The sequence below is a fragment of the Scatophagus argus genome, chromosome 12, assembly GCF_020382885.2.
Source record: "Scatophagus argus isolate fScaArg1 chromosome 12, fScaArg1.pri, whole genome shotgun sequence".
In the NCBI taxonomy this organism is placed as follows: Eukaryota; Metazoa; Chordata; class Actinopteri; family Scatophagidae; genus Scatophagus; species Scatophagus argus.
In genome coordinates, this window is record NC_058504.1 from 6,052,591 (window position 1) to 6,077,112 (window position 24,522).

Genomic DNA, 24,522 nt, shown 5'->3' on the forward strand with positions numbered 1-24,522 from the left:
GGCTGCAGAAGATACAAGGCTTTTCAGTGCCGACACGAATGCATTCTCGGGGAGAGGAGTAACGAATGAGAGAAGAACAGGAGAGAAAAGAATGGAGAGAGAGGGAAGAGGAGGAGGGACATTGTTGAAGAACGCGTTGAAGAACCGGTCTTTGATGATGGCGTAAGAGCGAAGCAGCAAAAAGCAGACAAAAGTTTCTAAAACTTCAAAAGAAGCCTTTTTGTAGCACAGGTCCGCTCCCTCTTTCTCCTTGATTCTTCCAGTCTTATCTCTCCCTCTTCTCTTCACACATGTCTTTGCTAATTGCCAGACCCTGTTCTTCCCTTCGTAGGCCCTCCACTCTTCTCAGGTCTATTCAGTAGGGGGGTTGTTACAGAGAGAAGGCCTAATAACTTGCTCTGAGTGGGACAATGGCGCCTGCAGGGCCAGCTACAAAATCCCAGCTCTAATGAGGAAAGACTCCTTCAGTGGACAAGCAAGTCTGTCAATAGAATGGCCTATTATGCAGTTACACAGGGTGGTGAGGAGTAGAGGGCGTGGGGGGGCTGGGAGCATAGTGGGTGTCTATGTGCTTTTGGCATTCAAGTCATGGGTGCATCTGTCCATGTGACAGGGACAAAACGCCATAAAGTAAAACGTGTATACAATGGAAAAAAGTCAAAGGAGCAAATAGGAAGCAAGGATGTATGTGTGTGTGTGTGTGTGTGTGTGTGTGTGAGATACTACCTCCTGAGGGTAACAATAGTGAACAGGACTAAATCCTCCAGACCGAATAATGGCCACTAAGCTGTCTATTCAGGGGAACATAGCTCCCCCGCTAATTGCTCTGATCAGACATGAATGCCCATGCTCACCCACTCACACTCTTTACCTTCTTTCCTTCTAAAATTTTCTGAATCTTTCTCGTTCTTTTGCTCCTCATCAATCTCTTCTGACTTAGTAACCAGAAATTCAAATATCTTTCTTAGTATTTTTTTTTTTTATCTTTCTTTTTTTCACAGCTATAAACAGGATTATCCAAATTAAAGGGATCCTTAAAAAATTTTTTATTTGTTTATGTTAAAACACTTTTAAAAACCTATGTATAGTTATCAGAAATGTATTCAAATTTCAATTATTGGTTTGATATATCAGTCTATCCCCCATCCATCTCCTCTTGCCAATCACTTTTGCTGTGTGTGTTTACACTGATGAGATTTTGGAGAGGTTAACCCCCTCGGCTGTGAGAGCGCAGTCGCTGTTGTTGTGTGTGGTGGATCGGGAGTTATGCAGCCCAGGATGCTGAAGCATCTTGTTTCCTTTCACTTGTAGGTGGGGTGGGGTTGAGGGTCGCTGGTGGGTGGTTGTTAAGTGAGCACTGAGTGTCTCCTTGAGGGGATTTGTTGTCGCCTTTCACGTCTGAACTCTCCCTGATGATGATGATCACTACATCACACGTTTACTCCCTCAGCTCCTTCGCTCATTTCATTCCTGAAACTTCATCAGTTGTTCGATTAACAGTATTTGATTTCATACAGTTCTCACGTATATATTTTTTGAGGTTGCTAGAAAAAAATTAAGAAGCCATGAAGCGTGAAGTGTGCATACAAAGACAAAACTTGATTGACACCTTGCTTTAAACAGCTCTTTTCTGCAAATTCCTTTTCTTTCCTAAAGGAAGCCAAGAATCTCAAAGGATAAATGCTGTCTAAACAATCAAAGTAACAAAATAAAATATTCTGAAACTGGGAAAACTGAGCTTTGCCAGCTCTCTGTACCGAGCAACTTTTTTGATACTTGGTTTTACATTAGTCTCTCTACTAAAGATTTATTGAAAGTTTGACATCCAGTAGCGCTAAAAATTTAAATGTTCCCGTAAACAACAAATACAGTATTTCTTAGGTTCACTATCTCCAATAATTGTCTCTGCTGCTGTCTCCTCACCCCCTCCTGCTTATGCCCCCCCCCCCCCCCTCCATCTCTTCTCCCCACCTCCTCCCTTCCTTTGTTACTGCTGGACTCACACTGAGGAGTTCGGCCTTAATTACATTAAACAAACTGAGGGACCGAGCTTTTCTAACGCAGCCCACATCCTCAAATATTCAGTTTCACTTTTGGGAACGGGATTTACTAATGTCTGTAAAAGTGTACCAAATGTGTCAAATTCTGCTTCACTTGATACTTATATTTTGTACTCAAAAGATGCCCACTATGCCAAAACACACACTAAGAAGTAAAGTTACACCTCATATTACCTATGAGAGAGTTACTGTGGAAACCCAGGGTGAAAACATAATTGCTAAACACTCCACCCTTAATCAGAATTTACAAAGAATGGGGCAGGAGTGAAGAGATAATGTAGAAGATAATATGAAGTGCAGGTACCGGTTGACATCTTCTTATAGTCGAGAACTGATGTATGTAACTCGTCAATGCTTCCAGTCACACTCAAGTGAGACGAGCTGAAAGACTCGAGGGAAGGAAAGTAACTCAGGAAGCTGAACTGAGATTTTGAGTTTCAGTGAGAGACATCAGCATTTAAACTCAAAATGATAGAAAACATGTGCATTACGTCTGTTTTAGGGTGGATTTCACCTTCAGAATGACTCACGACTCGGGGCTCGAGAAAGCGGCCTGCTGACTGACAGATGGCATCTACGATGAAGAAGTGAAGTTAAAACTAGCAGAGACCCATTAGGTTCTATGAGAGTTTGACTTGGCATGCAATCAGTGGATGCAAGCCAAACTCACTTACCAACTGGCTCACACACACACACACACACACACGCATGCACGTACAAAAGTGTAAATGGAGCATGAAGGCAAACAGAAGGGGGAAGAATGAGGAGCTGAAGGAAGCACGAGAGAAAAGACATCTCCTGTAGGCTAGCAGGAGGAATACGACTACACGAGGGTCGTGGGAGAGAGAAGAAGAGATAGAGAGCTGAGGTGGGTATGCTATATATATAAAAGTATTGGGATAAGGCTGTTTTTCAGGGGTTGGGCTCGGCCTCCAGTGAAGGGAGATCTTAATGCTTCAGCACACCAAGACATTTTGGACAATGCTATGCTTTCAACTTTGTGACAAGTTTGTTGGAGGCCCTTTTCTATTCCAACATGACTGTGCCCCAGTGCACAAAGCAAAGCTCCATAAAGACATGGTTGGATGAGTTTGGTGTGGGAGAACTTGACTGGCTCACACAGAGCCCTGACCTCAACCCCATCCAACACCTTTGCGATGAACTGGAACGGAGACTTTGAGCCAGACCTTTTGGTCCAACATCAGTGCCTGAGCTAACAAATGCTCTACTGCATGAGCGGGCAAAAATTCCCACAGAGAAAGCCTTCTCAGAACAGTGGACGCTGTTGAAGTTGCAAAGCTGTCTCTGCTTATGTAATGGTCAGGTGTCCTAAAACTTAATCCATATAGTGTAAGGTCATGTTTCCAACCACAGTACAGAACTCTTAGTCCCACAAACTACTTTTCAAGGAATGAAAAGGTTCCTTCAGCCTGTCTCTGTCTGTGTTTCCACCGCTATAAACCTGTGAAGTTCAGGCAAACAGATCTGCTCATTTTTGCATGCAACTACACAAGAGTAAGGCTTTGCTACTCGTCCAACTGTCGGATGCTATTTTCTGTAACTCCGTGTCCATGTGTCGCAGCACAATGAACATTGTTAGAAACGGGAGCAGAAAGCAGTCTTGAGTTTTAAAGGTAGGATAGCAGATGGTGGCTGGTTACTCAATTCTTTGAAAGGTTTCTTGTACCTGGGAAAAATTCCTGCAGTGGAAATGCTGCTGAAGAGAGACAAATCTAAGAGAAGTAGTACAAAATATTGAGTTTGGCTGCGGAGACAACAACTGAGACCAATGTATAAACCTTTTTCTGGACTGATTCTTTATTGGTTTACAACACAAACCACTTCACAAAGACATTTGTTTGATACTGTCATTTCTCTATATTTTGGATACTAAAGACTCAGTGTTGTGGTGTGGTTTTTACACTTACCTTCCACAAACCAATAAATCTATCAATGGGCAAGGTGTTATCTTTCTTTGCTCTCTTGAGGAAGTTTGAGTTTCTATAGATACAGCAGAGATGCCGCTCTTGATCTCTACGATGTTTTGGATTCAAGTGTGACATCTCAGCCTGTCAGGACATGGATTTCCAAAGCTTCCATTATTAGTGCTTCTTTTTTTTTTTGGCTACCCAGACTTGTTGACGTCTTTAAACCGAAGCCAGGAAAAAACAGAAGCTCGATTCCTTTTTTTCTCCACGTCTCCGTCCTGTCCATCTTCTTTCCGTCTCTTTGCTGGAAGTGAAACGAGGCAGAACGAGAGGATGTGGGACAGACAGCCGTGAAATGGAGGCCAGGGCCCCTGAGGAGCTTGTGGTCGTGTGGATGCGAGTGACTGCATCTGTACTTTGTTCAAGTCGGTCTGTAACGTGCATGTGAGTGCACTGAAAAACATTATGTTTTCCTGTCTTGTCTTGTTGATGTCTGGACAGATACACATGTACATGTCTTTTTGTGTATCTGAGTTTGTCTCAACAGGACTCAACAGCAAGGGGGAAAACAACTTTTGAAACTCGATTCCTTTATTTCTCCTCTTGTCTGCACCTTGGTAATCCCCGCATGTTCTCTCTTTCACACACACACACACACACACACACACAGCATGTTTACATATCTGTTCTCCACAGTGCCACCCCGATTTCCGGAGGAACAGCTTTGTCTACCCCGCTGTAAGGGCGGAGGACCAACATGATCTGATGTACAGCATGACTGAGATCGTGAAAACTGATAAACCGACGTGCTTGGACTCACTCTTTTAACTTGGTTGTAACTTTCAACTGATCAATTGTCGTGTTTTGTCACACTCTGACCACCGGGGCAGCAGTTATACCCTCAAAAGTTACACTTTGAGGCATTCCTGAGTGCTTGTGGTTTCTTATCAGACTCTCTGGTTTGACTCTGGTTGGGGACTTTTGTTGATCTCATCCACACTTTCTCATGTTTCCTGCCTGCTGTGCTGGTGGTAGGACAGGCCATTGGTGCTGTAAGAATTGTCAGTTCTCTTCTTGAATGTAAACTTATAATGTCTCACAACTAAAGTACAGAAACAACATTTTAAGTGTGTATAAAAAAAACAAAAAAACAAAAAAAAAAAACAAAACAAGAAATAAAAACAGGAAGAAATGTGTTGATGAAATGAAAACAAGAACAGAATTCAGAAACAGTTGGAGTTGGAGCAGCAGAAGAGTTTAGGAACCTTTGATTTATATGTCAGACTTACAAAATTATTTTTTTCTGCACTAACTTTTTGTAGCTTTTATCTTTGCAGCAACAAAGAAGCAAAAGGAGAAACAGAATGGATTCTAGGCTTGTAAAGGCAACAATATAGCTCACATAGAGGGGGTCTAAACCACACAATGATTTCTGGGCACCGTTTTAAAATAACATCTTTTTCATGTTCTGTAAATCATGATTAAGACCGCCCAAAATAATCCCCTTGTGAGGCCCCAAATCCTCAGCTGAACACCAACCGAGTGGTTCCTGCAAACCAGCGAGTTGCAGCTCCAGGTTCACTCCATGCATTTTTCTGCCATTAGTAAGAAAGTGCTGCATGTGTAACCTGAGCAAGAGAATCTGGTGGTAAAAAAAACACTAAACCCATAACACACATATACACACACACACACACACACACAGAAAAATACAGCATAGACAGGCACTGCTGCCCTACTGTGTTTTTAAGTGAGTGTGTGTGTGTGTGTGTGTGTGAAAGAGTCTGGGTTATTTGAGATTGTTTTAAGGCACTACGCAATCACACACGCTCATACATTTCTCTCTATCTTTCTTTCTCTCCTTCTGTGTGTGTGTGTGTGTGTGTGTGTGCGTGTATGACTCATACCAATTAGGCTGCAAACCTTGGCCTCCTCTACATCCTCTCCAGACGAGGCACCAGATATCTCAATTAAAAACTATGTAATTTGAGAACACAAAAACAGAGGAGGTATCAGCACAGAGGAACTGCGGGATGGAGAAATGATGCTGGGCTGCAACCTGATCCGATGTGTTCGTTTTTGGCCGGAAGACAGCTGCAGTCTCACACAAGCAACGCAGTTTAGTGGAGAGAGAATGAACCTGAGTGAAGGAATGTGATTTCAAAGAACTGGCTACTCATCGTGAAATAAAAGTAGACTGAAGCAAGTATGTTTATTTACCTGCATGGAACATCACACTGTACTGTCATGACACACAGTGCTGGGCTGTGTGACATCAGGATGCATTAAGTAAATTTTAGCAGATTAATCCTGACATAAAACTGCCAAACTTTATGTGTCGCTGCTGCAGCAACACTTGTTCTTTGGGCTCAGAGTTAGTTTTAGGTTGTATATTCAAACATAACTAACCTAAAACAATGCATCGCTCACCGTATCCACTAACTTCCTCCTGTCTTAGAGGACACCTAATATCATAATGAACCTAAATGACAAACACGCCTTTTGCTGGTACTCACACCTATTAAATTGGAAAATACTGACTGCACGTTCTCTGCCATTCTGGCGTGCTAATAGCTTTAGCTAATCTATGTAGCCTCGTGGAAAACTCCAGTCTTGTGCAGGTAAACTGTGTGCAGGTAAGCAGGTATGTAGGTAGACAGACAGGTGGATCTTCAGCTTATTACAGGCCGGTAACAGCCTCAGATGCCAGATTAACATTTTAACGAAACGTGTCTCTAAAACACTTCACCAATCCTACCTTTAAAACTCAAGACTGCATTTTGTAGTTCACGTCCACTAAAAACACACGCGACTCCAAACCGCTTCCTGCCTTCTTACGCTCGGCTTCTTAACTCTGCTCTCCAGACACGCTCCTATTGTCATCACATCTGTTTTAAACTATAAATTCTCAATCATTCACTCTTCTGGGAGGAGGGAAACAATTTCGGAATTTCATACAAAGAGAGACAGCAGAGAGAGAGAGCGAAGTAGAGAGATCAAGAGAGTGTGAGGATGAAATGAGAGCTCTCCTGGCATTTCGCTTTTGAAGGACGCTGAGGTTTGTTGAGCAGAAAAAAATCTCTTTCTCAGTTTCACTTTACTGGTGGTCCTATAAATCTGCGCACACCAACACATGCATACACACATGCACAATGCCCCAAATAAACAAGTATGTGTACACACACTCACGTAGACCATTTACTCACGCAAACATTTGCCAACCTACACACAATAAAAGAACAAACACTCCAAGGAATCTTCTAATTTCCTCCGCCAACAAAAGCCTGCCTTCACAAAACGCCTCGCCATCACTTCCCGCCAATGGGCAGCAGTACAGTGGATGCTTTACGGCAATCAAATGCTATTACATCTGGGAAACTGTGAAAATATTGATGCAAATTAAAAGGCGGTCAGAGAGAAAAATGAGCCAGTTGACGGAGTGAGGAGGAATGAGGGCAGTGATTGAGTGCTAATAGGAAAAAGGTGTTAAAGATACGTTAGGTTAGAAATTGAGAGGGAAAGACAATAAGACACAGGTGTGGGCTCATTACTGTGAAACGGAGCGCTCCATAGAATAATTACTGCAGGACCACACAGAAGAGATGAAAGCAGAGAGAAGGAGGAGAGAAGGGAGGAGGCAAAGCAAGCCAGCGAAGACAAAAACGCTGAACAGAGACACCGAAAACAAAGCTGCAGTGTAAAAATCATTTAGTTGTAAACTGTTGAACACAGGCCATCAGTTCTTAGACAGAGACAACTGTGCCCACGCATCCATCTACCTCCACCCCTCCACCCCCTGCTCTGAACATCAGCGCCTATGCAGATTGTTCCAGCTATGAAAACACTGCTTTCCATGCTAACTGCCTCAGATGCTGTGGCATGACTCCTGGCTTGAATTACAGGGAAGGGCGATCCTTGAAGGTTAACCTGGAAGAGCACAGGAGCACATTTCACTAATGGGTACCATTTCTGTAATCTGCAAATGTAGTGACGTAGCATCTTATGCTTGCCTTGCATGTGATTGTCTTGGTATCAGTTTTTCCACATTTGTCTTTTCTGTAGACCTGAAGCACTGAGTGTAAAGACGAGAACTCCTAAACGTTCTCGGAAAAATGTAGAAATAAAAATCTACAATATGACACCTTTGTTTCTGAAACGTGTGTGTGTGTGTGAAACTGCATAAAAGGGACAGTGAGTGAGAGCGGGTGAGTGAGGGTGAGTGAGGGAGAGAGAGGCAGCAGCTGTCTGTCTGGATGACCTCAGTGGCAGCTGCTGCCCCGTCCCCCCTCCACGCTGCTGCCCTCTGTATGCCAGCACGCCTTTGAAGTTCAGGTCAAGACCGATACTGCTTTGGATCACATACCGATAATCACTACTGGAAATACGGCCGGGGGCGGGGGGGCGTATTTAACGGCAATATGCCGATTTGTTGTACCAACTTGGATTAAAAAAACTGAAATCCTACAACTACAAGACGAATGCAAACTTGACGTTAGTGTCAACGTTAAAAAGGTTTCATTAATGTAAGTTAAGCACAAAATAACTAGTAATAATTACTAGTCTATGGCTGCTGTGGGTGTAAAAACTCACCCAATCAGCACATTGAGTCTCCTGAGATTAGACAGAAAGAGATCATCTGTTCATAATAGTTGAAACATTTTATCATGATAAAAGAATTTATCTTAAACACACACACACACACCTGTCATCCTGTCATAAGAATTAGGTAAGAATCAATCTCAGTAACCAGTAAAACATTCTCTGGATGACACAATCAGCAGTAAACAGATTTATCACATATCACAAGTCAAAGTGCTCTGACTCAGATTTTCTTATCTCAATCTAAAGTTCTTGTTATGGTTGAACAGTACAAAATGCTGCGTGTAGAAAACCATGTACACTTTGTTAATTGGTCTCATGTCACAAATCATTAACTGAACAAATAACACTTTATAAATTAAATAATAAGACCAACTTCTGCAAGAAAATGTACAATTTTATCAGCAGCACATGATGTCATTACTTCCAACGTTGGTACAAAAAACTTACCAGACTGTTCACTTGGGCACAACAGTGAACTTCTATTCAAAGATTTATCAATACTATGTTAACGTACACAAAATATTGGCTGGATATATCTGTATCAGAGCATTTTACTCCAGTCTGTCTTTGAAGTGCTGACGCTGGGCAGAGAGAGAGAGATGCTTCAGTCAGATTCTCTGGATTGCTGGAACCTGACACACACACAGAATGGCATGTAGAGAACCACACTGGAATGATGCACACACACACACACACACACACACGCATGGGGGTGTGGAGACACTGCAGCACACGGACACACACTGACTCGCTTGTGTAAATGTGCACAGTCTTTCCTCCAGGTATTCAGTTTACATGGACAGGAGATATTTGAGTCTCAGTATAGAAAGAGAAACAGCTGTATCTGAGTCCACAGGGTCACACACCACAGTCACCAGATGACAGCTCATATTGCACCACTGACTGCACTCCCACACACACCGACAACCAACTGAGTCTTCTGGATGCAAAGCTGAAAATGATGCAAAATAAATAAAAAAAAAAGAAACAAAGAGAACAAAGCACAACAATGAGTCTTTCATGGAGACGTCAAAACTGAGACGCACATTCCAAACTACACTGACGCAACGTCCTACACACAAACAAGCATGGGGAAAACAAAAGCATCTTCTTTAACAAACTCTCATTCATAATAACGCTGGAACACACAAGAACAACAACTGTGGTCACAAACACACACTAACGCGCAGGAAAACTGAGACAAAGGCAGTGTTTCATTGTCTGCAGAACTACACAGGCTTGATTACTGGATAATACCAGACTAACCTGGCTAATTATATGCCATAAACTCACACTGCAGAGTCAATGGCAGCAAGCGAGCACGCAAGCATGAAAGATAACAGAGCAAGAATGAAGAAGAGAAGACGTGGGTACAGTAGACTAAATGCAAACTTAAATTAATGGGAAGAAAGCAAGAGAGGATTAGAAAAATAAAAGAGCAAAATCTTGTGCTTTACCCAGAAATGGAAGGTTTTTATCAGTCTGTCATCATACAAAATCCACAACTTCACATTGCTTCAGTGCAAGAGCAGACTCATGTTGTTTCCCTGCACGATTACAAGTCCATCCATCCAGCCTTTTTCTATATCGGTTATCCATGGCAGGTTATTGGGGGGGGAGCTGGAGCCGAACAACAGGGTCAGCACACAAAGACAGACACGCTCACCCCTGGTGGGTGGGATGTTAGAGTCGCCAATTAACCTAATGTGCATGTTTCTGGGACTGTGGGAGGAACCTGGAGTACCGGGAGAAAACAGAAGAACACGCATCTCCACACAGAAGGTCCCAGACCCGGACTCAAACCCAGAACCTTCTTGCTGTGAAGCGACGGTGCTAACCTAAGCATTACCGTGACGCCCACAATCGCAAGCTCTCCTCCAAAATAAATATTTTATGTGTACCTGAAAATGCACCCAATGCTACATTTATGCCCAGTCTGTTTGAAAAATGTTACCCAGCAGGTAACTAGTATATAGTAATAAGTTCTTTTTCTTCTGCTCTGAAATAATATATCAAGTCTGTAAAAGTGGTGCTATTAATTCAGTTTTGACTATTTAATTATTAAGTGTCTCACATCACAGTGACATTGTTTCTACAAAGCACTTACCTATAACAATGAGTGTATAGTTGACATTCACGCTGCCAAACCCGTTGGTAGCCTTACAGATGTACGTCCCCGCGTCGTCAGCCTCCACCTCTTTAATACGTAGACCATGCTGTAACACCCTGAACCGCGTCCAACCACTGTGGATGTTGCGGCCATCTTTGGTCCACATGATGAGCGGCGGGGGGTCGCCCTCCACGGGGCAGGGCAACTTCATGGTGCGACCAAGGCGGACGCTCTGCCGGTGCGCCACTCGCTCTGACACCCTGGGTGGACCTTAAGGGAGGGAGAGGGAAAAAAAGAAGAGTTAAGAGAGAGAGTTAAGATGTTTTTTCCACTACTGCTCCACCACTCCACTCCCTGCTCAGAAATCAGATTACTACAGAAAATGTAAACAACCACTATGCAGCAGTAGTACAATCACTAAATAGATACTGTGGCCTACTGACCACATTGTTCAGATCTTTCCCTTAATAGGCATTAAAATAGGTCACTCTGACCCACTCTGGCAGCGATACAATATCCTCTTATGGAGGACTGTGATACATTAAGGCATCAAAGACTTTCACATCCAGTCCCAGAAACAAGAGTATTTTGAATATATTGAACTGGAAATAATTATTAGTATTAATCTGCCATGTGTATGTGTGAGTAATACTGTAGTCATTGTAAACACGATATGTAAAGACAAATCTATGTAATGTAAATTTAAAAAAGGAGTAAAAATGCTCATCAAAACTTCCTCAAACCAAAAGTGACCTTTTTAACTATCTTGTTTTGTCTGACCAAAAGTCCAAAACCCAAATATGTTATATTGCAAATATATTACAGCAGTTCATGGCAAAGAAAGAAGGAGCAGACCTTCAGTGTGGAGAAGCTGCAACCAGAAAATTGACGATGAATGACTAATGATGAAAAATAACCTCAACAATGTTCAGATTATCAAAATGATCAGCATTAGGTGTGCTGGAGATGGAGATTAGTACATGTGTCAGCAGGTCGAGGATCAAGATTAGGATGACCTCTCGTAACACCACTTCTCATTTTCACCACTTTTCTCAGAACCAAAGAAGCCTCCAAATACGGCTTTCAACAGACAGGAATTACCCTTTAAGAAGTTCAGAACGGCTTAACACAGACAACAATAGCTTCCCCAGGGAGAAAACACAAAGCCAATCTAATATCAACTGTGTCCAGCCATAAAATCAGGCGTGACCTTGACCGCTCAGCAGCTGGTCTACCATGAAACTACACACTTAGTCGAACAGAGAGGGTGAAGGAGCAGGCTGACTTTCAGTCTCACTGATGGGAGAAAATTAGAGAGTGATGAAGAGAATTGGGGCTGACGGAGAGAACAAATAGAGGGAGAAGAAAGAGAGGAAGAAAGGTAAGAAGAGAAGAAGGAAGGAAATGAAGGGAGTAAGGTAGGGTGGAATTTAAGGGAGTGAAATATGACCAATTGGGAGAGTGGTACAAAGAAAGACAAACAGGAAGCTATGGAGAGAGATGGTGTAGGAGCAGTGTGTAGGAGTTAGCAAGGTTCAGGGCACGCTGTACATTTCTGTTTGGCTTCTCACTACTCCTTCTGGGTTAAAACAATAACCTTCGAATACTGAAACACCGAAAATGCACGATAGGCCACCATGTAGCAAGCAAAAGGCAACTGTATGGAGAACAGTCAGAAAACAAGCGCCTTCAGGTCATGTCCTGTAGTTTAGGGAAGGAAGGGTAAAGAGCAGTTTGATTTTAACAATGTGCCTGATGGAGGCTTATCTATAAGAATACGTATGGTCTGATAAAGATTAAAAACATATGTACACACACGTCTAATTCACTGCTCCTTTTGTCTGATACTTTCTTATCACAGAGAATTAACGCAGCCTTGTGCCAGATACTGCATATGGAAGCCTTTAATTTGCCCTTGGAGACTATTTTGTTGGGTTTTTTGTCAGCATTTGGGGGGTTTTGAAGCAGTAAGAGAAGGAGAAATCAAGATGTGGTCACATGGAAAGAAGAGGTGGTCCTAGCAGTGAAACAGATTCCAGCAATTTAGAAGTAGATTAAAAAAAAAAAAAAAAAAAAACAGCAGATGATGCACTGCCATAACCAGCAGCAGTACAAAAAAGTCATAGTTCAATTCTTACCTCAAGTTAGGTGTCACAGTTAAATGTTTGTTTTTTTTGTTTTGTTTTGTTTTTTTTTGACGCTGTTAGGAAATAAATGCAAATGCATACGGATATGTTTTGTTTCATCTGGGAGATGCACTTAAATGTGCTTAAGCAGGTTCACCTAATGCTGACATCATATGGCTAAAAGTTTCCAGGGGGAACACATGCATGTGGACTCCTACATTACATGCGTCGATCTACATGCCGTGTGGTACATCCGTGTAGGCTGCACCGTGGCGGTTTGGCATGAATACACAAAGCGTTACAGCCAAAGTGTGTCGTATCAAGAGTATTTCCACATGTTGGCAGGTTGAGAAGGGGATCAAAGTGCCAACCTTGACATTATTGGACACCCTACTCTCCCTGCTGAACAACTTTGTTGGTTTGCTTGATGGCTAATTCTTGTTTGCTACATCTCTTCATACAGTAGCATTGTCAGTCCTTCAGCAAATCATATTTTACTCAGTAATTATTTAGAAGTCCTGAACTTGTAACCAGTCCAGACTGTTGCCCACCTCTTGGTCATTGTCAGCTGGGACAGATGATGAACGGATGGATGGAAACATGGCTACAGCAGTACAAAGAAAATGGAAAAAGAGTCAGATGATGAGATGCGATGTAAACAGTTTGCTTAGAACACTTCATTTGGAGTTAAAATCCAAAGTAAGTGCACCCAAAATGTCAGCAATAATCCCTTGTTGCACTGAACAAATGTGTGTGCGCACAAGTACAGCAGGTCGAAGTTGACCCTGGAAGTTGATCTGCAAATGTGACGGATGTTTACAAAAGTTTTCTTTCCCACATAAGTTGGCTTATTTCAAATGTTTTTAAACCTTGCCTGACCAACCTGTCAGATTTTTTGTTCCCGATGTCGCCACACTCCCAGATCTCAGCAACTTGGGGCGTAAAATCTTATTATTACTAACAGAAGTGATGACTAAGACCCAGACTGTAATACACCTTAGTTACTCTTTGTTGCTGTTTTAAGTGAGAGTGAAAGACTTCACATGAAAAATGCTTTGCCTCACAGATTATTTGTTGCATTTGCCTATGTTTATTCATACATTGTTATTTTTTTTTTTCTCCAGCGGGCCCACCACCTGCAAGGGGTCCGGTGCAGAGTGGATCAGGTAGGAGACAAAGGTGGTTCGATCCCTGGTTGGTGAAGCTAGCAGTTGGAACATTTTTTAATTTCTTTAGAAATAACTTGAGAGCTGCAGCTCTAGATGCAGGAGATGAATAAGACTCAAGTCGAGCTGTTTATATAGAGTCGATTATAAAAAAGGAGAACAGCTATAGTAGTCTCCTAATATTTGCTGTCACGACAAGCTGTTGTTTCAACAGAAAAACAGGAGGTGGACAGAATGGATGGAGATGAAATGTGTGAAAAAGCCATCAGTGACACAGAGGTAGTCACCAGAGTCTCTCCTCCTCCCTCCTCCTCCCTCCTCCTCCCTCCTCCCTCCTCCCTCCTCACGTCTGGAAGGGGAGGATGTGTTCATTCAGCTTTATGGCTTTCTCATCAGGGCACCAGCAGCTCACTGTTCTTCCTTTTCCTACTCTCTACTTCATTTCTTTCTCTTTTCTCATTCTCCCTTCCTTTTTACATATATCCAATACCATTTATACTTTTTCTTATTTTAACACTTTCTTTCTATCTTTTTTCCACTCTTTTCCATTTCCTACTTTCCTCTATACAAACTGTGTCCTTTCAGTCTTTCTTTCTTTCTTCAGCAGATTGAAATCTTATTCTCCTGAACTCTTAACACTCCCCTCCTACCTCACTCGTTCTTGCCCCTAACGCTTCCCCTTAATACCTCCTCCTGGTCTCCCTTTTTTTCCCTGTCATCACTCTTTTCCTATCTATTTTCTCCTCGCCATCCTCTTCGCTGAATGTGCTATCTCCTTTCACTCCTGTGTGATTTACTTCCCCAGTTTCTTCCCCAGAGGATCACAGGAGCAGGACCTCTACCTGAACCTCTCAACTTTCCACACTTAACCTCTCCTACATTTCTGCCCGATGAAGGGAACATACACCAGCAGCCTCCTTTCTTTCCCCTCCTCCTCATCATCCTTCTCCTTCTACTCCTCCTCCTCCACAGTCCAAGACAGAAGTAAAATCTCTAAATCTGTCTCTAGGGGTGAAACTGAAGCAAGAAAAAAATCTATTCTTCTCTTTCATGAGATGCAGGGTCAGTGTGTGTGTGTGTGTGTGTGTGTGTGTGTGTGTGTGTATACACATGTGTGGGTTGTATTTAACAAATATGTTCTGCTGAAGTGAAGAAAAGGCTGACAAATATTGTACATAGTCCAATTACGCTAACTGCAGTTTTTCTGCTTGTGTATCCCTGTATGTTTGTGTACCGTTTAGGAAACACGTGCCTTTGTGCTTGTGTGTCTGCATGTGTGTGTGGAGGGAGGGAGAAAGAAAATTGCAGGCCGTTAAAACTTTGGTCTGTTTAGTCCATTCAGGGCTTATGGTGCTCCGTTTCCTGCAACTGGCTCCCCATGACAATATTAAGCACATCGAAGGCTGACACACACACACACACACACACACACACACACACACACATACACACACAAAGTACAAACCCCTCCCTCTGTTTCCCCTTACATGTGTGTAGGTAGGTTATATGTGCATGTCTGGTATTCTGCCTATAGGGAAACAGACACACACGACTCCCACAGAGGCAGAACCTTCCAGCTCAGAGCTGCACATCCTCTGCAAGGAAAGAGTCTGAAGCCCAAGTAAAGCACAGCAGAAATCAGTTCAGTCTGTTCTTTGACTCACTACTCCCTCCTTTAAAAAAAACAAAACTATTTTACAGAACCAAGATGGATGCAACATTTTCGCAATAAAATGTCTGTGAAAACGACTCGACTTTTGTTACATATTTTGTTGAGTTGTGTCCTTACATCATTCCCATTGTTCCCAACACAAGTCCCTAATTTTATGCAAGCGTTTGGTCACCTGTCGCTGTAACGTCCAGGAGAGCGTCGGAGAGTGATGAGGAAAGTCTGTGAATGTGACTAAGAATAGTATGAACAGAACTTTAGAACATTCAGTCACGTCAGAGAGGTTTTTGTCAGCAGTGGTGGTTGTTTAATAATGAAGACAACAGCTCCCGTGATCCCACTCGACTTAGGACTTATTTTTGTTTTGAGAGTGGCAGAAAATGACATAGTATGCGTTTAAGTTGCATTCATGTTGGGAAACACTGTTGCCAGACTCTTTGCACGACTTCTGTGCTTTGAATTTACTGCTTTTCTCCATTGGCCCACAAGTACTGCTAGTACATTATTGAATTTTCACATACTAACATTAGCAGATATAGTCGAGTTTAGTTTGCTTTCTTTGGTTCTCTGTTCTACATCAAAGATTGTTGCCAATTAACGTCTGAGCAGAGTGATGTTTGTTCAAATCATATTCACTCATATTTTATCTTTTTTATTATGACTATTTATGAATGAGAATTATAAAGGCCTACTCTAAGGGCACAACTGAGGTTTCCTGAAAGCAGCAGAAAAATAATTTTAGGATCCAGATACATTTGTCATTTTTTTGTCAAGTGCTGAAAAATTGCCTGCTAATTAACTAAATTTTGAGTTGCATATTTTGGCAGTGTGTAACGGCCGGGACTGCCCTTTATGCTTTGGTTTTGGACCGAGAGTTGAGCTTTTAATGCCCTTAACGTTCCACTGGTCTCAGAGTCAGATGGCTTTCCAGAGTCCAACACAACGTTGTTGTTGGCAGGAAAGTGAGACTGGAGCGAGAGGGGAGAGCCGAGGAATGCTTTTGATGGAGAGCATTTAACAGTGGGACACAGCATTGATGTACTACACAAGGTAGTGTGTATGCATGCTAAGCTATGCAGTGTGTTGCACTGAAAGACAACAAGGTCCACACGAGGTCATTATTATTATCAGATCAGTTATAAAAGGAACGTTTACCTCTTCCTTTCTCTCTTGTAGTTTTAACTAAGCTCCGAGTTTATAAAATAGACTCAAGGTTTATCCTTTCGCAATGTGCTTCAATGAGAATTTGTGTACATGTTACTCAAATTACCCAGGCACCCATAAGTCTGCTATTTATGCAACGCTTTCAGTGAAACCCTGTAATCCCCCGCTGTTGTGTTTGTATATCTGAATTCTCTTCATAAGCCCGAATCCTGTTATCACATCAATGCTCTCTAAATTGATTATGACCATGGCGACTGCTCGTTGCGTAGCGCCACATTAGCTGTTTTTTCATCAGGCTGTGCAAAGTGACATTTAACTCGACAAAAACTGAGATCTCACTGACTGCCTGGCCTTCTCTTCCTGTACTGTCCTGTTTTCTTCGGCCTGAGGCAATAGGCAGACTGATGGGTACACATTAAGTTGTCTTCTTCAGGTGTACACACACGCGTGCACACCCACCCATGCACACACACACACACACACACATTCTGACCCAACCACTTCCACGCCAACAAAAGGTCAGCTGCTGCTCGTTAGCTCGTCCTGACAGTTAACACTAGGCCTGAGGCAGGGGAGAATATGCCAACATCATTCTAAGGCTACATGACACACACACATACACACACACACACACACACACTTTTACACATAAAACCAACACTTGAACTTCCCTTTCTCACACACACATACAAAAGAAAACACAATGGCCAGAATCAGTTTGAGGAATCTGCTGAGTGGTTGGTACGGCAACCTGATCCCCCTGAGCGACCCACACACACACACACACACACACACACACACACACAAGTTGTAAAACCTTCTGTGATCCTTTTTTCTGTTATTTTAATCATGTATTTTACGGCCTGATAATAATCACCAGCCTTTCTTTGACATGTGATTTGTAATCTCGCTGGTTTTCTCTCCTTCAACACTTGATCTTCGCCTCTGCTTTCTCTCTCTGCTCCTTTCACTGCAGCTTTTCTAAGCTGGTTATATTGTTTTACCCTTTCTTCTCTTCTTACTGCTGCACCTGCCTGCTTTTCACTGGAGGCCAAACTTTCCACTATTGGGATTAAGAATAAGAACCAACGCTGTTATTTAGAAGAAACCTACCAAACAAGTTGCTGTGTTAGAAAAACTTGAGGGGGAATTAAGCTCACAGATTTCCACAAACCTCTTTTAAAAACACTTCATCCACAAAAACACAATGCCATAAATGGTGCCAACATGGAAGTTTAGTTACCGTCAGTGTTAGTTTATAAGATTGGCTAATGTATTTTTATGTACTATTTACTTTGTGTTTTTGCTACTCAATGAACAACTGAACAAGTTGTTCATTTTAGGATGCCTATATTATTTCGTCAATTGCATATTTAGTATTTTGTATCCCATTAATCATCGCAATAATCAGAAGAAGACTCAATTACTAAAATAATTGACTTCAGCCCAGTCCAGTGTTTAAATCTCATGTTAATGTTCTGAAACCAGCAGGCTAAGGTGGAAAATGTACCACAGTCCTTTTCCTGTTGATTTTCTACTTGGCAAGAACAATAAATGTGGTCACTTTAAAACCTAAAAAAAAGACATTAAAAAGATATCAATTATTCTTAGTGACACACCTTACGCAAATAAATACAGGAAAGATTTATAAAAAGTAATTAATTCAACTAACTGGGAGAAAAGGAAAAAGCAATTATGGGAACAATTTGTTAGCTTGAAATCTACTATTGTCAACCAAGGCTTCTTGCTACTGTGAAATGATGTAATTATAGAAGAATGAATATTCATTTGTTATTGAATGGTCTGGTTTGATACCATTATAATAACCCCACGACAGGTTTTTCAGTTCACTGCAGTGGAAATTCAGTGGTCTTACACAAAACATACGAAACAAACAGCCACTAATTTATTTCTGTTTCCTCACATAACATGCATAAATAAAATACATATCATATATATCACAAGTTTCAAAATTCAAATTTATTAAAAATATCAATGCAACCTGCAAAACCTGCACTGCAAGGTCCAAAGATAAACACTGTGGTAGTTTCATCTCCTAAAGGAAAGATGGACGATATTCAAACGTGGAAAAAGTGGGATCGAGCATTTTGAGAAAACAGAGACAGAGAACATAAAGTTCCTCAAACCACCGAGGACTTGAGGGCAATTTGAACCTCTAAAATTCTTTTAAAGTCTATAAAGGGCTTTACGGAAACCACATCATGCACAGTATGCACTTGTGTGAGTATGTGTAATGACAACTTGACTTGATTATATATAAATTCAGATTAAGGGAAGTACAGCAAAGGAAGAAAAAACACTAATAAATTGTAAAAGACAGCATAAGAGTCACACACTCACTAATACACACAGACACACAAACGCAGTTCAGAAATGAATTCAGGAAGGGATAAAGAGACATGACTTAATCCACCCAAACAACTACCTGTTGGCATTTAAAGATTTACAGACTGGACAAGAAAGTGACATTTTAATGACTACCTTGGATAAAAACCGTAACAGAAGGTACTTGCTATTCCCTCGTATTACATTTACATCCTGTGAGACAAAAAGAGTGGCTGAGTCACAGACATCATCAACGATCCATTAACAAATTGCAGTAAAAAAACAGATCTGGTAGTTGCTCAGAAACGAAGACACAAAAGGATGTTTTCGCTGTTGCCTCTGGCGTTCACGGCAGAAAGACGAAGGGTAAATTAGTTTTTACGCAGTTTGACAGTGAGAGTATTAAATGCTTTCTGTGTGCGGAGATGAGATTTCCACAGCATCCATGTAACCTGATGACATTTTAACTGCACAGGGAATCATTTTTGCAAGCTTCAGTGTTGCTTTAGTCAAATAATAAATCATGCTTAGATTAGAGATTAAAGCATCCAGGGAAATTCAACTTATAGCTCCTTCACCAAAGGGACAAACGAGGAAGTAAAGAAAGCAAAAGCAGAAAGAGAGAGAGATAACAGTGCAGAAAAACACTGAGTAAATGGAGTAAGTAGGCAAGCTGGACCTGAAAGCAGGTCAAAAGTCTATTATAAATAAATAAAATAAAATAAATAAATCTATGAAGTACTATTCTAGGTCAGTGTGTGTATTTATGTGTTTGTTCATGTATTATTCCTGGCTGGTCAGTGAATGGAGGCTGAGGACTGGGTTTTATTTTAGGGCAAAATAAGACCTGAGACAAACTGGGAACAATCTGAGGTCTGAAGTATTAAATACTTCTAAGAGATAATATAATAGTTTTACATATGTATATATACTTTTATAACATATCATGGAGTAGGCAGGTTTCAAAACGCTATATTTAAAGGTACTTCATGCTACAGAGAAACAACAAAAAAACAGAAACAAAAAAAAGTAAATCTCACCATCAAACCTTTTTCCTAGTAATAATGCACAAATTTTAGAATACATTAAACAAATAGAGGAAACTGGTCAAGAAAATTAAGTTCTCTTTGGCAGAACAGAAGTTTTTCATTTAAGGTTTTACAGTTGCAGATATTAGATTTTATTTTATGAATTAGAGAATAAAAGAGTGGCATTTTGACACAGAAAGAAAACTCGGACATGTAAACCGTTTCACCATTTCAAACCACCCGACCTTCACCCGCGACTTCTAACAAACACTTGTTAGGCTGCAAAGTCTCTCCCAAAAGAAGTGCGGCAGTGGCAGGTGTCTGGTGGTTGCATGTGAGGAATCTGAGGTCAGACCAGTTTACTTATCCTGTCGCTGTCACGTTTGCGTCACCAACAGTGAACACGACTTAGTTATGACCCTCTGAACCGAAGACAAATCAAACATACTTTTGTGGTCAACAAATACGCTGAGCTATATTTGTCTCAACAAAGTGGTCATTTTAAATACATCCGTTTGTGTAGTAAGCGAACTAACTGCATGTGTCTGAGGAGTGCCTCATGCCTTGCAGATAAGGGAAGAGTTAACACTCTAGAGCATGTGTGTGTGTGTGTGTGAGTGTGTGTGTGAGTGTGTGTGTGTGTGAGCGTGAGTGTGCGCGCGTGTGAAGCGAGCTTGTGTTCTCCGCTGGACTTTTATCAGCATTTTGGAGGCAGACACTGTTACTCATTAACAACAGTGATAACACACACACACACACACACACACAGAACCAGTTACTGCCACCTGCTATGGTCCACTTTAGTGATAAAATATTTGTTGTAAGGGAGCCTTTCATATTGACATAATCCATATAAAGAAGGAGACAGGGTAAGATGGCGAGAGTGAGACTCTGCTTTTATAAACACCTCAATATGTGGATTCGGCTTCCTAGCAGTAAATAGTTGCAGATAAGGTATAAAAGGGTTGTATTAAAGTAGGTGACCCTGGAAGGCCAAAACAGTAGATACAGACTCTGTTGTAATCTCCAGTGAGCAATGAGAAAATGACAAATAAACTCTACATTCAAGAAAGCTAGTTTGAGTTGGTCTGCAAGAAATAAAGTCGGCAATAAAAACTGAATGTAAAAGCAGTTGTTTCAACAGCATTGTGACTTGTATTATTCAGTTCATAGTTATGTCCTGCCTCACATTTAAATGTTGTTTAAGACACACTAAGCGAGGTTCTATAAGTACAACTTTATTAATGTGGCACTTTGTAAACCAGGGTTAGAAAATGCCTCATAGTTGGCAAAAAAGATGATTAAAGAATGTGAATGATAAACACAAGGACAAGTAAGAAGAACTGACGAGTTAATTTCAAATGAAAAAAACAAAACAAACAAACAAAAAAAACAGGACCTCCTCCCTCTTTCTTCCTCTTGTATTTCCTTCTCCTCTCGCTCACATTTCCTTCTCCTTCTCAACCTGTGTGTTTTCTGGTTCACTGCGTGGAGAGTTAGACATTCCAACCATGTACATAACACACACACACACACACACACACACACACACAAACACTCACTCGTGCCCACCTCCCACATTCCACACCAATCCTCAGCCGTGACTAAATCCATTTGTTCAGCTCAGGTCACTGTCTCATCTCAGCCTACTGAGTGTGTGTGTGTGTGTGTGTGTGTGTGCAAGTGAGTGTGTGTGAGAGAGAAATGGATGGGATTAGGTGTGTGCATGTATGTGTGTGAGTAATTGCATAAGCTTAACGTTGGCATATATCTCATTTTTTTCTCACCTCCCCGTCTTGATTGACATCTAAATGTCCAGTAAAATCTTGAAAGGACATAAAAGTGAACAATGAAGAGGGGACGCAGCCTGGGGAAAATGCAGCAATCCTGCCGACGTCTCACACAACTCAAAGCTGTTAAAGCCTTCATGGAAGCAAAAATGACTGAATTTTAAAATTTCGTCTTCTATTAAATGTTTCTGTGGCAGGATTAGAGTAACGAAATGTATGAAACGTGTATGCTTGAACAAGCTTTAACCTTTAGCATGTGAGGATTTACACTGAACATGTTGATCAACACATTATGTTGTCACCTGACAAAAAGCCAACGGCATTTTTCTATTGAATTCTAAATTATTGCAGTCAAAAGTTTATGACACTTAAGGCTACACTTCTTGTTCAGCAAGATAAGACTTTAGAAATTCAGTACTTTTACGGTTCTTGAAGCACAACCGCAGCAGAAGCAAAAAGCTAACGTCAGGCTCTAAAGGAGCTACAAACACGGTCGCATGACTTCACCATGTTAAGCCTTAAGCTTACTGGCACAAGTTGAGCCAGGAACAGAGCCTGAGAAGTGTTGAATGATAGTGGACACTCAGCACCACACACTCACTCATATGTACGAACGGATGCGCGCACACGCACGATTCCAGCTGAAATCCATCAGTCACTATGGCACTTGGAGCTGTCAGTGTGGACTAATCTCTCTGTCTTTCTTCTGTAGCTGTGAGTGTGTGCGTCATAATTACAGGGGAGAGCTGAAAAAAATCTCCCAGAACTCCCACTACATTAAACTTCTTTTCTCTCCCTCTCTACACCAGTGACAATGTTCCTATTATTGCCTTTTGGGGCAATGGAAAACACACTTAAGTTGTGATTTTCTGTTCATAAACCTTTAGTTTAATCTAATTTTGAAATTACACTTGTTTCCACTTCCCTCTCTTGGCACTCATCCTCTCTGCTTTGTTTCTGTGACGGCTGCCAGAAGTCACAGAAAGTCACTTAATATTAATGCTATAAGGTTCATGTAACTGGTGAGGTAGGTATTGGTATTGCATCCTTGCACGGCTACAGTTGTTTCAGTGTGATATTATTATTAATAGTGGCTACCGCATTTCTGTACTTCATGATGTTGCTGAACGACTGGGAAAAAATTGGAACAAGAACTTGACCTTGGAATTTAGCTTTTTTAAAATTTTCCTTACGAATTATTGTCATTTCTGAGCTTTCCATGAGCATTTCCTTTGATTGCGCTCCTAAGTCAAAATCAGCAAAATAACTAGTGGAGTAACGGGTTCAATATGTATCTGGTACAATAAGGCAGCTGTCTAGTGAGAAGCATGTATCTCCACAATTGATGACGTTATTTATTTGACAAACTGAACAATTAGCTGATGAAGTTCTTTATGGGTTGAGGCAATTGTCATACTTTGTGAGTGAAACAGACCATATAAGATCCCACTGGATTATCTGGAAAATGCCAAAAATCTGTTATTCTTAGGTCATGAAAAGCTGAGGTACGTGGGATGGCAGGACAGAAATGCTAAAAAAACGACTTTCCTTATCTAAAAAACTTAATACAGTGTGGTTAAAACCACGCACCCAAACCTCCACACCATCACTGACTGGCGCGCTTTCCTTTCCCCCACCTTCTAAACTTCGTTGCCTTCTCTAAAGCGCGGACAACACAACGGTTAAATCCCATAAAGCAGCCCATAAGTACCATTGTTAATTACATGTGGAAGAATAGGCCTGTTGTGTCCCTGTGTCATAATGGTACCAGCACAACAGAGGGATTACTCTGGATAATGCGGATGCTGAGCTGAGCAGTGCGATGAAAGGCCATGTAGAGGGGGATAATTAACGCAGCAAACTGGTCAGCTGGCCTTTCAGTTAGACGTCAGTGCTGTGTGGCTACCGGCGGGGGATTTATGTCCTGAGGTAATTCACTTTGTTTGTAATCAGAATCTTTACATACACTGTTTTAGATACACACTTTTTCTTTTTAAAGATTGTGTCAATGTTTTGCCTGTTACTTTGGGAAGAATGCACAAAATGCCAGTCATGCCATTCTTTGCGGCTTCACAAATTATTAACAATAATCATCACAGGATGTGCTGTCTACTTTGGCTGCATGTGAAGTCCAGAAAGACTCATGCCATAACACACTGTCCAAGTCTCAAGGCTATGGACGTCTGGCTTTCATCTAGCAGAAGTTCAAGCTCAGTGTAGACATTTTTGCAGCAGTTTCAAAGTCTAATCAATTTGATCAAGATAGCCAAAACTCACAATTTGCTTCAAAGTGCTTTTCAGTCTGTTTACCTCAGACCCTCCATTCTGATAGGTGAGAACTCCCAGAGCAAACCCTTTAAAGGGCAAAAAGAGAGAAAGATCAGCAACACCAATGGAGGAGGGATCCTACTTCAGACATACAACAGATCTCATATGTGCATAACAACAAGTCTAATTCACAATTTTCATCATGTGGTTCACTGTATTTAGGGATAAATTCACCATCGACTGGACAAAAACAATCCAGAATTCA

At 41.4% G+C, this 24,522-nt stretch overlaps 1 protein-coding gene across 2 annotated transcripts in view; it reads right to left on the bottom strand.

Annotated features, from left to right (window-relative positions):
* fgfrl1a (fibroblast growth factor receptor like 1a) overlaps positions 1-24,522 on the bottom strand; it is a 65,291-nt gene that overhangs the window by 28,683 nt on the left and 12,086 nt on the right. For both annotated transcript variants that reach the window (XM_046405714.1, XM_046405715.1), the window contains exon 3: positions 10,698-10,970. In XM_046405714.1, coding sequence (XP_046261670.1) covers positions 10,698-10,970 — 273 coding nt within the window. The remainder of the gene's footprint in view (positions 1-10,697; positions 10,971-24,522) is intronic.